The sequence below is a fragment of the Drosophila simulans genome, chromosome 3R, assembly GCF_016746395.2.
Source record: "Drosophila simulans strain w501 chromosome 3R, Prin_Dsim_3.1, whole genome shotgun sequence".
NCBI lineage: Eukaryota > Metazoa > Arthropoda > Insecta > Diptera > Drosophilidae > Drosophila > Drosophila simulans.
Window position 1 is genome coordinate 21,988,914 of NC_052523.2, and position 17,571 is coordinate 22,006,484.

At 41.7% G+C, this 17,571-nt stretch overlaps 4 protein-coding genes across 4 annotated transcripts; all 4 read right to left on the bottom strand.

Moving 5' to 3' along the window:
- Positions 1–5,277: 5,277 nt before the first annotated feature.
- On the bottom strand, positions 5,278–6,246 carry LOC6729658 (probable palmitoyltransferase ZDHHC24). Its single transcript, XM_002104928.4, has one exon. The coding sequence runs from the start codon at positions 6,235–6,237 to the stop codon at positions 5,335–5,337; it is 903 nt and encodes a 300-aa protein (XP_002104964.1). The 5' UTR covers positions 6,238–6,246; the 3' UTR covers positions 5,278–5,334.
- A 182-nt stretch (positions 6,247–6,428) lies between these two features.
- Positions 6,429–7,280, bottom strand: LOC6729659 (probable palmitoyltransferase ZDHHC24). Its single transcript, XM_002104929.4, has one exon. It carries the CDS (start codon positions 7,265–7,267, stop codon positions 6,437–6,439), a length of 831 nt encoding a protein of 276 aa, XP_002104965.1. The 5' UTR covers positions 7,268–7,280; the 3' UTR covers positions 6,429–6,436.
- A 27-nt stretch (positions 7,281–7,307) lies between these two features.
- LOC6729660 (probable palmitoyltransferase ZDHHC24) lies at positions 7,308–8,340 on the bottom strand. Its single transcript, XM_002104930.4, has one exon. The coding sequence runs from the start codon at positions 8,246–8,248 to the stop codon at positions 7,397–7,399; it is 852 nt and encodes a 283-aa protein (XP_002104966.1). The 5' UTR covers positions 8,249–8,340; the 3' UTR covers positions 7,308–7,396.
- Positions 8,330–9,376, bottom strand: LOC6729661 (probable palmitoyltransferase ZDHHC24). Its single transcript, XM_002104931.4, has one exon. The coding sequence runs from the start codon at positions 9,301–9,303 to the stop codon at positions 8,395–8,397; it is 909 nt and encodes a 302-aa protein (XP_002104967.1). The 5' UTR covers positions 9,304–9,376; the 3' UTR covers positions 8,330–8,394.
- Between the last annotated feature and the right edge of the window lie 8,195 nt (positions 9,377–17,571).

Sequence of the window (17,571 nt, forward strand, 5' to 3'; positions counted from 1 at the left end):
ATGGAAAATGAGGGGAAAGGGTAGATTCTGCTCAAGACACGACCTCCGCCAAAGGTCAAAGGGATTTGTGAACTAATTAATTACTCCTCCATCCAAATAGCTGCAAAATAAAGTGCGAACATAAAACAATGAAACGATACGACCAATATTTAACCCAAAAATTGTGTGGTTATTTGCATTTCGATTATTTCATTTGATAATTTTATTTGTTTAATATGCAAATTGTTTCTTTTTTGGCCAGGGCTAATTTTCATTTGCGGATTACCAGAACGAGTGCGAAATTATTTAAATGGTTTTTCGCTTTTATTGGAGTGAGATACAACCGACCATTGATTGGATATGTTTTAAGGCCCTTTGATTTATTTCTGTAATGCAATTGTACGCATTTATATGTGCAGCGTGCAGTTAAGCTTCTTGCAGCTTAATGGCTGAAAGTCCTTTATTATGCTTTAAATAAATGCTTAAAGAAAAGTGCCACTGCATACTATGTGCTTAATATACACAACAAAAGTATATCCAATATATTGCCCAAATATATTAAGATATATTTAAAAAGAATTTAAGAACACCTTTCGATATAAATAAGCAAGTTGTTATTTTGTATACATTTTACAACAGTTATGCATGAGTTAAGTGAAGTCGTGAGTATCCGGTTAAGCCTTTAGTTTCCCGAATATTTTCCATATTAACCCTTACCTTTCAACCTTTTCCGCGTGTCACTTTCGCCGAAGGCTGATTATTGACCCATTCCCTTTCAGCCGAACAGCTTTCACTTCCTGTGCGCACAAGGACCTCGATAAGGTCGCTGCTCCCTACCCTGTTTTCTAGATCCTTCGGTCGCATTGCCGCGTTTATGTGATTCAATTTACTTCGATTAGGCATTCCAATCGGTGGGGGGAGCTGACAGATGTGCCTTGTCATGGCTGACAGATTTATATTAAGTCGAGGCGGGAGCGTTTGAAATTAAAATGGCTTTTGCTCATCAAGTTACGTTCTGGAGCGATAAGCGCGAGAAGGAGATCAACCTCCCAGTGTGACAGCTGTTGCTGGCATGTGTGTGTGTGTGTGAGTGTGTGGCATATTTGGATATTGTATATTCCATATTAGGACAGGACATTCCAGCAAACAGCCAAAACTGCTTTATATCCGGTTGCGACGCCGGTTCCAACTTTTCCGTCGTCCAGACAACACCACGTGCCCTCCGGGACTTCTGCCGCCGTCCTCCTCCGCAATTCGGGCTCCTCGATCCTTGGCCCTCAGCTCTGTTCCTCCTCCAAGCTGTCACGTCGCCGTCTGATGGAAAACTGTCAACTTTATTGCTCATACACGGCACGAATTGTTTTATAGCTACACGCAGAATTTCTATACTGATGTTATTATAGAAAGTTATTCTTAACTATCCACCTTTCTAATAAATTCTTATTTTTGAGCAAGGCAGCATTTATAAAAAAAGAAATAATTTTAATTTCATTTTTTGTGTATAACTTATCTTAATGCAACAATAAGGATTTAATGTTTATATCATTTCTTTGTCTCTTTAACAAAATGACATTTTATCTAATATTCAGTAGAGTTACTTAAGTGTAGTGATTGTCTCGTCTGTCAATCTACGTCACCACGTAGCCCAAAACTTCCGGACAGCACATATTTTGACTCCGGCATATGGTGAATCGGATTTTGCAGGCAGAAATTTTCCGGGGAAAGCCTCCATTATGTGCATGGCATTGCACGTGTCTCGTTGTCGTAGGTGAGGGGCGGAAAAGCGAGGCCGGGAAAGCGGAGGGCGTTAAGCGCCCAAGCGAACAATTGAAAAATTAACAGTATTTATTTATGATGAACAACAAAAAGAAAGAACGGCGATCCCGATGAAGCTCATTCGCAATTCCTCGCTTGAAAATCCCACCACCCACGCATTTTCCGCCCAACCTTTTGGAATTTTCCCACCATTTCTCCGCCCAATTCTGTGCGTGCTCGGCATGGAAAAGTGGCGAATAATGCCAAGGGCCAGAAAACGAAAACGGCCAGTTGCAACAATTTTTTAATTGGCGCGGAAATTGCTGATGGAATTGACGCTATGAAAGGCAATTTCGGACTACAAGCTGCAAGGTTGTTGGCCAATTTGCTTCTGAATGCAAAACGAGATGCTTGAAAAGTGCGAAAGGGATAAGGAAATGGCTATGTATGTATGTATATGTGGAAAAGTCCAAACTATCGAATTTCTGGTACCTTTTAGCTTAAATAAACCATCCAGGTGATCAAATCCATTTCAATATTCAGCGGGTCTCGGAATTTATCCAATAAAGTCATAAATGAAATGGGGCTTCGATTGATACGCTCCTTAAGGAAAATATCAAATATTCAAGCGGCTAACTCTGCTCAGGTGCCCTTGGGCTATAAATTTAAAAGGTAAATGGAAATCAATGCAGAATTATAGCACATTAAAGCCATAAATAAGATGGAAATAAAGGCGAACCCGTTCCAAATGGCAATGGGCAAATCGAGCTGGTCATTTATTTAATTTTTCGCACGATTTCAGCATTTGCCGTTTGCTGCCCGGAAAAGGCCGCAGGCCAGGAGCAAGCGAGATGGGGCGATGGAGAAAGCGAGACGGAGACAAAGGAAGTCTGGACGAGATAGAAACATCAGTTAAATGACCGCAAAGAGGAGCACAAAGGGGGTGGGAAACTGAATGTGCGTACGTGCGAGGGGGTGGTGGAAAGTGGGAAACTGTGGAAAATGTGAAATGGGAAAGTGGCATCGTGTGAAGTGTCGGACAAATAAATGGGTGGAAGGTATAATATCAAGGGGTCATGGCACAGGAAAATGCAAATAAAGGCAAGAAATGCTGAATGGCAATAGGTGAGGCACTTCGTGCAAATGAAATTACCCAAAGACCCAGAGAAACAGTGAAAAACATATATGTACTATGTACATGAAACTAAGTGCAAGCCACATGAAATGTATGCAAATGTTGAGAATGCCACCAAACAAGCTCTCGAATTTCAAAGAAAATATGACAAACTCATTCGTATGCCCCCGTCCAGGAATAAAAAAGAATGCGACAATTGTAGCACAGTGGAAAATTGGGGTGAGTTAACATAAAAGGCAGCAGCGAAAGAGACGGCTATAGTAACATTAGAGTCCACTTTTCCCGGCAGGGGAAATAATTGCAAAACAAACAAAAGGAAAACGCGCCCAAACCGAAAAATCATAAAAACTGTCGCTGCTTAGTTGCTCACTTGGCAATGCCATTTGTCCATCATCCAAAAAGCAGCGGAAAAGCAAAAGGAAAAGCAGAGGAAAAGCAGCGGAAAAGCAGAGGAAAAACAGCGGAAGAGCAGAGAGAAATCAGATCCGTGGCAGAGCAGCGGCAGCGAAGCCAGCGTCTCAGCGAGCAGAGAAAATTCTTTGTGAAAATCTGCAGAAAAAACCGCTTCACTCGATTGCTTTCGGTGGACTGCCAAAAATTCAGGGAACATGGGATTAAAATTGCTGCTGGTCAGGGCTGAAATGATTTAATTTCCATAAGAAATTGTTTAGAATTGCTTATGCAGCGAGTATTTAAGCCAGCAAGGAAGCCGTTTCGAAATATGGTATGACTAATTTGGCGCCTCTTCAGCGGAGTTCGGAAAAGTCTTCTATTGCGAGGAGAGACGCCGTTATGATTACAATGACCCCCATGATCCTGTGTCATTCCAGCTCTGCCCCAACCCAAAAAACCCCTTTGTCCTTTGAGCACTCGCACGTTGTTGGCAAATGCCTAGCGGTAAATTTTAGTCCTGCACACAGGACTATGCTGAGTTTTAGCGTTTGTGTTGAGGGACAGATACAGTCGGCCAACCCGGCTTCTGGCAGTGGTTGCTATCTGTGTCTGAGGACCAAAGGACTTAGTTCCATTTCTCTATTGGAGTTGGGCCCGCAGTTAAAGTTCCCCAAACCCACATCGAATATCTGAAACCATTCCGCCTGCTGAAATGCCAACGTATTCCATGGACCTTGTTGACGGGCACATTCAAATATCCACAACAGATGCCAGGACAGGCTCCACTCCTGAAATTCCCACTCTCGGTAAGAAGACAATGCGGCGTATGATTACTGCACTCCAGAATTGTGTGGTAAACTGCTTTGCGGTCTTGGTTAGATCCTTAAGGCCAGGCACACGTATCAGCTGTTATTTTTCTCCTCCCCTACTAGTTTTATTTTTTTTTTTGGGAGGAAGTTGCTCAATTGAGAGCACTGCAATCAGGAATCAGAGGTCATCAGACATCAGTTGTCCGGAGGAGGCGAAGGCGGAATGAGAATCGGAATCGGGGACTTAGATATGGACCGTCGCAATAAGCGATTGCCGGAACAAATGTCGCTGACGGAGAATCCCCGCCTCTTCCGATTGGCCAAAAAGTGTTGACAATGCCATTTCTCCGTGGACCGGGCGGGGGGGAATCCCGCTCACAGCCGAAGGCATCTGTTCCATGGCTCCTCTCGAATGGTTTTGCTCATTTTTCAGCCAGTTTTGATTAATGGTCAGGCGGTTTGAGCCGGCGGCGACTTTTTTATTTGGCAATTATGTTGTTTAGACCTCGCAGCAGATTTCGCACCTCGAACATTTTTCATGCACCGAAACACGGAAACGCCCACTCATGGACTTTGATTCCATGTTTTGGGGCATGTCACTGGCATGCGCCGTCATTAATTCTACCATTTCCCAGCCCCCTGGACACCCATGAATTGTCTATACCGACCGAGCTGTTGTTCTAGCCGCTTTCATTTTTCAAAACGGATTTCAGCTTTTTCCGACACTTGACAAGTGTTTTCGACTTGCGGCAGAAGGTGTCACAAGCCATGGACAGATTTGAGGTTGATTTCGGTGGGCAGGATGTACTTCTCAGCAATTTTCGTGGGCGGAGATTTATGCAAATGTAGGGCGTTTATGGCTTGAATTACGGACTTCTATCTGGGCGACTTGTTTATATTTTGTGTGTTTGTCTGCACTTAATTTTCTTACACTGTACACTTTTACACGTTTATTTTTAAAGTAAGAAAATTGTCGGTAGTATTTTTGGACCATTATTACGCCACAAAAACAAATGCCAGAAACCATCACCCAGAATTTTCCTGGAAAATCTGCCCAAAATAACTTTCGCTAAGCTCCACAAACGGCATCAGATGAACTAGGACACGTGGCGAATCCCTGTCCGCAACCACCACTCACCCACTTATTCACCACCGTATTTTCCATGGTAATTAGCAGAATTAAATGAAGTGAAAGGCTCGATTACGTGGGATGTGCAAATACAATATAATCTCATTGGTCAAGAATAGATAGATAGATTCGGACTAGACGGCACGCTTCGATTTCCATCGGGTGCCATTGTGGGGCAGGGGACTTTTGATAGTTGGCGCTAGGCAAGTCCATAATCGGCGACTTCCCAGGATCAGGGCCAAGTTACTCCCGAATCCAAGGTCATAGGTTCGATCGGAATAATCGTGCATTACTGAGTTTTTGCGGACCGTCGCTACTTGGGTGCAAAACAGTATTGCTGGAAACAGAACGGCGAATATGTTGACAGCCAAGACAATGACTATTCGATAGAAAATCACTAAATCTTGTCTACCAGGATTCATGTACGCGTTAAAAATAATTAAATTGGCTGTGACTAAATCAAAAAATCCAACACCGTACTTATGGGCCAACATGAAGTTATCAAATAAGGCCACTCCGCTACCGATGGCCGCGTAAAATGAGAACCATATGAAGTATCGCTGATTATTGTGTCCCACGCAGTTGCCAACGAAATTGCAGTGGTGATCGCGTTTTAGAATGCACGCATCACAGGTGTTGCAGTGCCAGGACCTTGGCGGTACATTCCTTTGGCATATTTTGCAAAAATGCCACAGGTGCTCCTCACCTTTCATCGGCTGCTGCATTTCCGGCGGCAAAGAGTCCACAGTGCTCAACGTGGTGGCGCAAAGCCTTAGGTTTTCCAGAATGTTGTAGACAATCCAAGTGGTGACCAAAAAATGAACCAACTGTCCAAACAATCCCAAAAACTGTGGCATTACGTAGAAAGCTTCGAATAAGTAAAAAAACAGGATTATGCACACATTTGTGGAAACTCCCAAGATATCTGCCCAGGATTTGATGGCCCCACCCCCGCGCCTTGGGATGCTGATGGTCTGCATTTGAACTTCTGATTGCATGATGCCCCGGAACTGTACAAATTCATGAGAAATTTTCATCAATCGGATACTCGAAGAAAATGTAATTTTGGTGAATGATGCCTAACACTATGATTGAAATACAAAAGGTGATAGATCATGTCAGATTTCATATATATAAGCCTTCATATGTAAGCCTGGGTTTTCTGATTTGATGTTGACGAGTTAAGCATTACGTACAAATTTTCGACAAACATATATTTTAAGAACATATCTTCACTTAGAAGCATTGCTTAATTTGCCAGTGGGTTCCATCATGCAGCAAAGGACTCTTCAGCGAGGGAGATATACAAGTCCAGAGTCCTCGCTGACCCATAATAAGCTGGCAGTTCTTTCGGAAACCCAAATCGTGATGGCGACTGGTAATTTGATAGTAGGTTGAATTTAACTTTAGAATCCGCACTTGAAATCTCAACATGAGGGCAGGGAATCCGAGGGCAAATATATTGAGAATCAAGCACACGTACCGAAAGTAACTTAAGGATTTTACTGTGCTTCCAAAACCAGTCTTCATTCTGTGTAGTAAATAAACGCTCCTTCCCACATCACAAAATAAGGTTGCCATGCTCATGAAAATCCCAAATGCCAAATAGAATGTAAACCAGAAGAAATATCGGTGATTATTGTGTCCGATGCAAGTGGCTGCGAAGATGCAGTGGTGGTCTCGCTTCAAAATGCAGCATTTACACAGTGGACAGTGCCAGGATCGTGGAGGCATCAGTTTCTGGCAGATATCGCAATAATGCCACAGGTGCTCCATTCCCGGTTTCGGAATTTGCCGCTCCTGAGGCAAACTTTTCACTGCAGAGCTTGTACGGTAGCAGGCCAGCAAGTTTCCCAGGATATTGTATGTTGTAAAAATCGCAGATATCACAAAGAACTTATACATAAAACCATCATGTACATCGGGGGCCACATAAAAGACCTGCAGCGTGAAGAAAAAAATCGTGCCCACCAGTAAAAAAATCACTGACAAAGGATGTCCTATGCTCACGGCCTTCTTAGGATAGAGATTGGCATATTCGCGGCACCAATCATTTACAATACACATTGTAGGATTTTTAATACAACACCAAATTTTCAACAAGTTGACGTTAGATGAAAATAAGTTATGATTGGCTGGTTAATATCTATATATTTTTTAAATATTTAGTAACTGTTTTTTAAGACGTCTATTAATTTAGTCAGACTGCTTCATTTGCCAATGTGCACCGTCATGGGGCAAAGGACTCTTCAACAAGGGCGATATAAAAGTCCACAGTCCTCGTTTGCCCATAATAGTCTGGCAGTTCTTTCGGAAACCCAGATCGTAGGTGCAATCAAAAATATTGTAGTAGGAAGAGTTTTGGCTTAAAATCTGCATTTGATATGCCAACATAAAGGCAGGCATATAGCTGGCGCTTATATTGAAGAGGAAGGCAATGGACTCGAAAGTATTGCCAGTATAATTTTGGAAAAAAATCCTACTTATTAAATTCAAAATCAAGGACGAGAGACTCATGAAGTTACCGCCATTCTGCAGGATGAACATACAAAATGTAGCAAAGCTTGTGACTAAGCCGAGCGTTGAATAAAATGTGAACCAGAAGAAATAGCGTTGATTATTGTGGCCAATGCAAGTGCCCGTGAATATGCAGTGGTGGTCCCGTCTCAAAATGCAGGTGTTGCACAAAACGCAGTGCCAGGATCGTGGCGCTCTCAGCTTTTTACACGATTTGCAATGGTGCCACAGGGGCTCATCCTCTGGACTCGGGCATCGGGAGTCCTTGGACAAAGTGTTCACCGATGAGCTGGTCACATAGCAGGCCAGCATGTTACCAAGAATGTTGTGCGTTATGAAGGTGACCAATATCCAGTAGAGCTTGTAAGCGAAGTCGCCAAACACTTTGGGCGCAATGTAGAACATCTGCAGTGAGAAGAAGAACGCTGTGCTGCACAGGACGAAAGCTATCGAAAGTGGATGCACTATCCTCACAAAGTTCTTCGGGTAGCGATTGGCATAGTATTGGCAAAAACTATTCACGTAGCACATTTTTTAGGATTTTGAAAACTTGTGTTGTAAAATATAGACTAAATTGAAACATACACATCACAGAAGAAGAAACGCCAACTCGACTTTTCACATACCGTAATAGAATTTATTTGCTCTCATATATTCATAGTTTTTACGAACAGAATTTACACTGTCTGCTTCTGGAGCCACTGAGTGCCATCGGTAGGTAGAGGACTTGCGATCGTTGGCAAGAAGAAAATCCAGAAACGTCGTTTTCCCAGGACCATATCAAAATTTCTTCTCCAACCAACATCATAGCTGCGATCGAGCATCTTATAGCATGTACTGTTCCGATATACCATTACCATTTGAAAGACGAACATGAAGAGGGGAGCCGCAAAAAGAAACAAATTCAGTTTGAAAAGGTTGGCGATGGTGTACTTCCAGTTAAAATCAGCATCTTGGGTTGTATCCTGGGATATTAGCAACAAAGGATCGGTGACCAAAAAGGCCTTGTTTTTCCAATTCAAAATGCCATTGTAGACGAGCGCCTGTCCGCTGCCAAAGCTCAGGTGAAACAAGAAGGCGAGAAAATACCTCTGATTTGTATGGCCAATGCAACTGGCAAAGAAGGTGCAGTGGTGATCCCGCTTCAGAATGCAAATGTTGCACAATCTGCAGTGCCAGGACCTCGGTGGCACCTGCTTTTGGCATGTGGAGCAGTAGTGCCACAGGTGAGCCTCACCTGCCACAGGATACTGTCTTTCCAGAAGTAAACCATCGACTGAGGTATTGGTCATAAAGCCGAGGCACCAGTTGCCCAATACATTAAGGACTGTATAGATTCCCATAAACCAGCCCAATTTGTGCCATATACCATGGGGATCACTTATTTGCGGCAAAACATAGCATAATTCGTAGACAAACATAAATCCAATCAGACAGAGTAAAAATATTGCACAGAAAGGATGAATTAGGCCCATAACTTTTATGCGATGCAGTTGAAAGTAACGATGAAACCCTTCCTCGGCTCGAAAACCCATTCTTTGACTCCAACGGCAAGCAGTTCTTAATAAAACTCGAAATCGAAGCATTTATAAATGACAGAGCAATTGTTAAATTTATCAAATAAATTATTGTAACCTAATAGACTTTGGGCACCAGCACTGCCTCGATTTGGAAATATGTATGTATCTAACTGGCATAATCGCATCACCCACTGAATTGTAAAAATCTGGCATTGTATGTATGTGGACTTTGGTGGGTGGTTTCAAATTCAATTTCTTTTCCTTTTTAAGCGGATTAATGCGAAATTACGTTTTATAATTGCTGGCGTCATTTGAGGCTTATGAGGCAAAATTATAAAGTGAGGGAAGAACATTTTTATTTTAGTGACGCTTCTAAGTAAATTCTACAATTCAAAAGATTTGGTTCATGGAATTTTTTCATAAAAAAGACAACCTAAAAGTTTTTGTTATTTTTACTTCATTTTCACAGCAGTATAGGCAAAACCTTGCTTATAAATGCAAGCTTATATGCAGAAAATAAATTGGAATAAAAAAAAATACATTGCAGGGAACAAGCGCATCAACATGGCAAAATATGGTATTTTGCAGCAGCTGCATGTTATATAAACAAAGAGCGGAATAAAAACAACGGGGAATGCATATCAAATACATGTAGGAAACAGCTGGCTAAAGTCGACTTCATCAGCCCAGCGACCGCAAAATGGCAGCTGTCGGCCAGGTTTAGACCGCAGGAGCGAATGTTGTCTATTTCGCATAAATTTTTATGAATTATTAATATGAACTAAGCATTTTGAATGTGGCACGGTCGGGTGGGAAAGGTGGTGAGGACGCGGTTTTTCATTTTAAGTTCACTGAGGTGTATGGCACACCTATAGAGGAGGTTTTTCTCTACGCAGTAAAGTAGAGTGGCAGTTTGCTTTTCGTTTGCATAAAATATGTACGATGGGGCGGGCGGGACTTTCCTCACTTCGTGGCTAAATGTGTTTGCCGTCTTTGGCCTAGACCGGAAGCAAACAAACAGCCATTTTGTGCTGCTATTCGACGCAGCCATTTCCGGCAGCCACTCGGCGCCGTCGATGTGTTTGTCAGTCAACCTGTGGCTTGACTTTCCCCCACTTTCGCTTAGCTCTTTCTTTGACTTTCTGTGGGCACTTCGAGTCATTAGCATTTGCTTGGTGTAGGTGGAGGGGCATACAAAAAATGCGAATGGCTTGCGGAGTTGGCAACTGCTTTTGGCCAACTTCTCGCATAATTGCCGAGTTTTGCTGCTAATTTAGGATGCTTTGCCCCCATGGCAGTCAGCTCGCATTCGGTGTCTTTGTTTGATTTCATTACGAGCGGAGACTCTCAACTTCAGACAGTTGTGCCGCAAAGTTTTTCGCAGTTAGGAGTTCGCACATTTTGTCTCCCCTCGTTTTTATTTTCCGGGGTAGGAAGTATTACTCGAGTATTACTGTGTAATTTGCAAGCAATTACCTGGTAGGGGCAACCCACATAACTTTCCCCCATAAGCCCATATCAGCCAGATCCCACGGCGCGACTTCTTGGAATGTAATTGAGTTTGAAAAATGTGTAAAATTAGATATGTGCGTGGCTGAAGCCAGGAAAAGCAGCTGCGAGAAAAGCCTGATGAAAATGTGTCCATCCACATATAATCGAAGAGGTAATACCGCGTGGTATATATATATTGGTAGATACTACTTAGGGGTTCGAAATTTATGAAAAATATATGAATAAAATTGCTAAAATATTGCTTCAACTGAATAATATACTACTACTCCCATTCGCTTTACACTAAGAGGAATTAACTTACAAAGGAGGATTCCAAATTTTAGCAGGAAAACAAAATCAGCGCAATTTCGAATGTCACAAGCGTATAGAATTGCCTTCTTAGTACTCCATTTAATGTTTTGCCATTTCGGGATAAGTAATGATTGTAAGTACTGGCGCACGTGTGCCAGGTATCCCATTAATATTATTCTACGTTGAGAATATTCCTTTTTTTAGGTTAAGATCCAGTCTCAACCATTCTCAACCAATTAAGGTGCAGGCGAGGTTGCACACTTGAATTTATTTTGCTATTTATCTAAGCTTGCGGCAAAACATTAATTTAACATATGTGCCCCCGGCAAATGGGATTCCCTCTGCCGAAAACCTTTGAGCTGCTCTGAAGATATTGCATCAGAATGCTCGGTTGGCACCTGGTCTCGATTTATTGTGCTCGATTGCTCCGAGCCAATGCAGCCAGCAAAATTGTAATGAACCATCAAACGGCAATTGAAGCTGTTCAATGCTCGGCGGCAACGTTGCGTATGAGTGATTTCGCAAAAGCGAGCCAGCTGTTCTGCTCGTTCGCAGTGGATGTTTTCCTGCGAGAACTCCATTTTTTTGAGTTGCTTCGGTGCCAAAATATGTGTGCGCCTGTATGGCATGTAAAATATTTGGCACTTGGCACACAAAATGGCTTGTCATTTGGGCGAAATGAGTTGGAAGTTTCACGTAAACGAAACGAAAATTTTACTTTTTTCATTTCGCCTTTGCAAAATATGTTTTATTTATTATTCTTTTTTTTTTTGGTTACTTGGTTTTTGTAGCCGGTCGCGACATATTTTTCGCTGCTCATGTTGTTGTTTCATTTTCGTTTTCATAAATTTTTCATTTTGCTTGTCAATGTTTTGCGCCTTCGACATGTGTTTGCAATTTGCATGAGGTGAGTTTGGGTTTGGTGGCAGCACAGCGTGCTGGTGTGAACAAATTGGAACGAACATGGCCTGTGTTTGTGTGCAGGACCTTTTCGGATACAATGTTTGATGATTGATACTCTGTGGGCGTAAAGTATTTACCTTATGTGATTAAAGCTACCTGATACCAAAAGTTGGCAGAGCATAATTTGTTTACAAGCATACAAATGATCGGAATTTGAGCTCTGATTTGATTTATACGGACTTCAGTGATTGAACATTAGCATGCAAAATACTTGTAAACTGATAAGTTATGTGTTGTGACAGATTTAAGAAGAGTCTGCAGCATATGCTTTTGTATTATTCACAATTTAATTAAGCCATAAATTGAATTAAACAGGAGTCAGTATAATTATTTGTAACAACGTTAGACCTCTTATAAATAATTTAAATATTCTTATTTCTATCCAATCATCGCCCCTTTTGTTAGTCCTGAACTGAGAGTGTTTTACTGTCGTCCTGACCTCTTGGGCAACCCATATATTTCCATATTGACATCCTCCCATATGTGTGAAATATTGAAAACCTAATAGTGAGGGAGAATGCCGGCTAGCACTTTGGGTTTTTCATTATTTTCATAGATTTATTGCGAAAGTTTTGTGATTACTTTCCTTTTTATCCCGGCAGCCTCCGTCTGCTGGCGGATATTTTCATTTTTTGTTCGCATATTTTTCATGGCATTTTCCGAACAAGCCGTTGATGTGAATGTGGATCAGACCCAATTGCTGATTGACTTTGGCCCAGCTGGATGGCGCGTAAAACTTGTGAAAATGGCCGAGATGGGAAAATCCTTAAGAGAGTCGTGAACTATTTACGTTTGGCTCGTAGTCTCGCATTCACGCTACTCTTACTGAAAAGCAATTAAAAACTAATTACAGTAGCTGAATGCCGGGAACGAAAAATGCGCCAAGGCATTTAATAAAAATTTAAAACTTAATTCAGTAAATGCCAGACAGCGATGGCGACAACAACAACGCTGTCAGGTGGGTGACAACGCGGATAATTAGAGGAAAAGGCGTGCAAATAAAAATACTAGGGGTGGGAAGGGGAGGGAAAACTGCTGCCGCCACGCACACCTGACTTTGTTCTATCCGGCCAACGTGGCGTATGAGCAATTAGTAGTTAATTGTAAAGTTACCCCAAGTGAGGGGAAAACGGCGGCATGCAGTCGTGACATTGACGACGAGGATGAGCCAAGGATGGATGACGAAGGATTGCAGAGGGAAGGGATGGGATGGGTGTGGCACAAAGGATGCGATAATTAAGTAGCAATTTTTGCCACTGCAGCTGAATTTTTAGCAGTTTGGCGAACGTGTGAGCATGTGTGCGCTGTGTTTGATAAATTATCGCTGGTAATTAGCGTATCAATGGCGATAAAACAAAGTCCCGGCACGTTAAGCAGCTAAGCCTAAGTAGAAATAATAAAGTAGCTGCCCTGACTTTGAGCTGGGAAAATGTCAATTAAATATTAACCTAATAACTCAAACGCAAGGCATCAGCACGCGGATTAAGTCGGCAGGACTAGCCGGACAGGCAAGGCACTTTAAGCAATGCTCTCCGACTAATTGAAATGAAAAACCCGGCTAAAGACGGCTAAAATCATTTGGCAGGATAACTAAGCAAGGCGATTAAAAGACCAACTAACCGAGAAATGAACAATGGCCACTGGCTAAGCCAAATAACAAGAAACAAAAGAAAAAAAAGGAATCAAACACGCAGGATGCAGAAACAAATGGCACACAGTCCTCGAGCGAACCCATCTTGGCCAAGTTAGCAGGACCAAAGGACGAGCACTTATGTAAGCAAAGTGAAGCCCAGCCAGGGAAGCGTTGACAAAAATCAAACAATGAAAGCGCTGTTCAATAAAAACAAAAACAGATCCAAGAGATGAGCAAAAAATAAAGGGGCAGAGATAAGGAGCAGAAGGCAAACGGGTAATCCAAGGCAGAGCAAACAGCAAGATAAAAAACAAAGGCAAACGGGCTGTGAAGGTTCTTTTTGCTCTCATTGGGCCAAAATGAAGTGGCAACAAAAACAGAATTGTGGGCCAGAGAAAGAAGGAATGTGCTGGCTAATGCTGAAGACATAGGAAAATGAAATTTAAGCGAAGTTGGCTAGCACACACACAACAACCAAAAGCAATGCAAAAGGATATCAAGTGTGAAGAGTGCTTAACTCAATAAGGACTCAATGGTGGGGCTCATGCGGCCAGAGCTTGAGTCCTTTTCGCACAGCATCCTTTGAGCGGAGAGAGCTGAAAGCTGTAAGGCAAAGCTTTCTTGCAGAGAGAACCAGTGAGAATGGATGAACACATACTCTCGCTCTCTCTCTCCCTCTGAGAGAAAAACAAATTCTTCTCTTCGAAGGAATTTGTTTACTGGCGAGTGCTCTTAGAGTTCCTTTAGGTGCCATACTTGTTACAGCGATTGTAAAGCAATGTAGGCATTTCAATTATTAATTCCACAGTCATTTCACATTTTCCAATTATATCCTGGCAGCAATTAAATTCCATTTTAAATAGAGCAATTCGATTCAGTAGCCATTTATTTAGTAAATATCAAATTAATCCACCTTCCACTCGATTGACAAGTTGTAGACTTACTTACATGTTGGCATAGCCATCGAATATCGAAGTGTCCTTGCTGCTTACACAATTTTCCTGGCCTGCAGGCTAATAACTTCTCAATAACTGTCTGGAAAATGGATTTAACTGGAGACTCGGACGCACACCGTTAATGCAATTAGGACATTAACCCCTTGGTGCCAAGATGATGGATCGGGGCCGTTGGCTGGTCGTTCCCTGTGTCGTTGCTCAACTAATCCGTTTTAATTCTTACGCCTCGTCCTTTGAACTTTGACACACCCAGAGAAGACAGCTATCCATGTCAAACAGCTGCATCGGCGCCTAAAAGAATGCTTTGTTTGTCTTTCATTATGTGGGCTTTGTTGGGGCGTGGCAAGTGTCTTTGTTTCGGCTCCAGCTTTCAGCTTCCAGCACTGAATAAATTACATTTTTGCTCGAAATGTATGTCGCATTCCGTGTGTCATTGACGCCGCCCTTTCCCTCAGGAGGTCACGACTTTTGACTTTGTCCGGCATGGGGAAAATCACTTATTGCTTTATCAATATTTGATTATAATTAAAATGATAATTCGATTTTCATGGCAATTAAACAGCATAGGCGTGTTTGGGGAGTATTACATTTCAATAATATACTTTACCATAATTGAAGAAATCAAAAGGCTATAAACGTAAATCTTAATTAAAAATGCGTCTTTCTGAATATAATGGTATTGATATTCAAAGCATTGGAACTTCGATTTATTGATTTCGCAGCGTGTTGTTGTTCGCACTTAATGAAATCATTTGGCGCCAGAAAAACACAACACGCAACATCAAGCATACGCCATGTGGCAAAATTCATTGACTTCTGGCCACCCTTGGCCAAAATGAAAATGTTTAGTCAAGTGTTGCCTGACCTCCTGCTCACACACACACTTACACAGAGCACATGCTCAACTGAGCAGCAGAAAATACATGGGAAAACAAGCGCTTTTCCCATTTTCCCCTGGAGGCAGCTATTTTTAAAGCTTGGTCCTTGGACTCATGGAAATTTCATTTGCCTGCTCAGGTTCCTTTCGCCCGGATCGGCCTAACTGCGGTAATTACTCACACTTGACCCGAAGGGTTATCCGGCCGGGCGAAATCAACTCGATGGCTGAGCTGGTTGCAGATAAATTGAAATTTTCCGGTCATGCTGTACGGAGCGGCAGGGAAGTTGTAAGCTAAATATGCATTACAATGTTGCAAGCGATTGAAATTGCAGCTGATCAAGTTATGCAATTTGCGGAAAAACATTTGCCACTGCCTTTTTTTCCGGCTTTCAGTGTGTGGTATCGAGTTGATTGGATTAAAGGCTACTTTCCCCCATTCGAAAAATCAGTTCGCTAATACCAAATAAGTTGTTTTCCGCCCAACCGGTGACAAATAAATCCTGACCTGAGTTTGGCTGCTGGGTTATTAAGTAAATGTGGTATTGGCACAAGTTCGGCTTCACATAAATCCACTTGTTATAGTTCACTAAACATACGCACACACACACGCAGGAATAAACAATACTTTATTTACAATGTAATGGCATATAAAATGGCTGCCTTTGCCATTTCTTGTGCTTTTTCTTTGTCTGTGTCTGTGTTCCACTTTTTTCAGGTTTATTTGCCAGCGGTCAGTTGCTTAATTTCTTCGCTTTTATTTGCCACAATTTCAGCATTGCAGCATTGCCACATGAATCTGGGTGTATGTTTATGTGTATGTGTATGTGTGTTTGTGTCTGTGTGAGGTGGGCGTGGCCACGCCTCCTCCAGCCCCCAGATTCATTTCGGTCCTTGCTGTGTTCTTGCCTTTCTTATTTATTTTCGTAATAACAATAAATTACATTTTTCTTCGGGGTTTCCCCTCATGCGAGTGTGTGTGTGCTCATTTGCTAAGTTGTTTTATGTGGCTGTCGCCTGTTTGTGGCTTTTTGACATTATTTGGATTAAGAAAATAAATCCTGGCCATGGCTGGACAGCAATTTTAATATTTTCAGTCCACCCCTCCAGCGTCCAGCAAACTTAGATTTTCATTTTGTTTCTTTTTTGCCCAGTTGTGCTCCGGGCAAGCCAAAGTTTTAATCTATGGAATGGCTAAAATCAAATTTTGGCTCTCTGGCATAGAAAGTTTTCCAGCCTGAACTTGTCATTTCAGCAAAAATACAATTAAACAAGGTAAATACGAAATTCCCACTCTGCCAGTCAGGATAATGCAATCGCACGTAAAAATGATATAAAGCTCATGGGTTAAAAGTAAAAACAGTTTTCTATAAAAAATTCAGCATGTTTGCATGCTGGCATTTTAAATTGAGGAAAATGCAACAAGCTCGTATTTTCATTTGAACAAACATTACACATTGCAAGTTTAACTAAAGACAATAATGAAAAAACTGCAGTAAGTAATCACGGTTCCATTAAATTTAATCCATATTTGCATCTTTTTCAAGTGCGAATTCATGTAAGCGAATGAAATATTGAAAGCAATTTAAGTGTTAAGTTCAAAATATGCAAAACAATATTTATTAAATATTATTATGACGCGATGTAAAATATTTCAAATGTTATTGATGCATTTTTTCGAGTTGCATAACTTTTCATTTTTGCATCATGTTTATTATTCTGTAAATATTTGACAAACATGCACTGGCACATAAAAAAGGGTAAGCTTGACTCGAAAGAACCGGAAAAAGAACAATGAGCAGCGACAAAATATGTGTGGCATGGGGATGCTTTTTACGCGCAACATTTATTTCGCATTCAAGGACCTCTCTTAGTGAGATAGCAAGCTCATACACACAAGGAGGTACACGCACACAGACACAATTCCACGCACAACTGCAAAATGACACAAAATCGGTAAATTGCTTGCATTAGGCATAGACTTTCTAGACTTTTCCCATACATTATCACTGTGAAACTTTCAAAATATATAACTTCTTTTCGAATGTCACTTAAAGGATGGAAGTGCCGCAAAAAGCGGTGGTGAGATTTAATTTTTACCT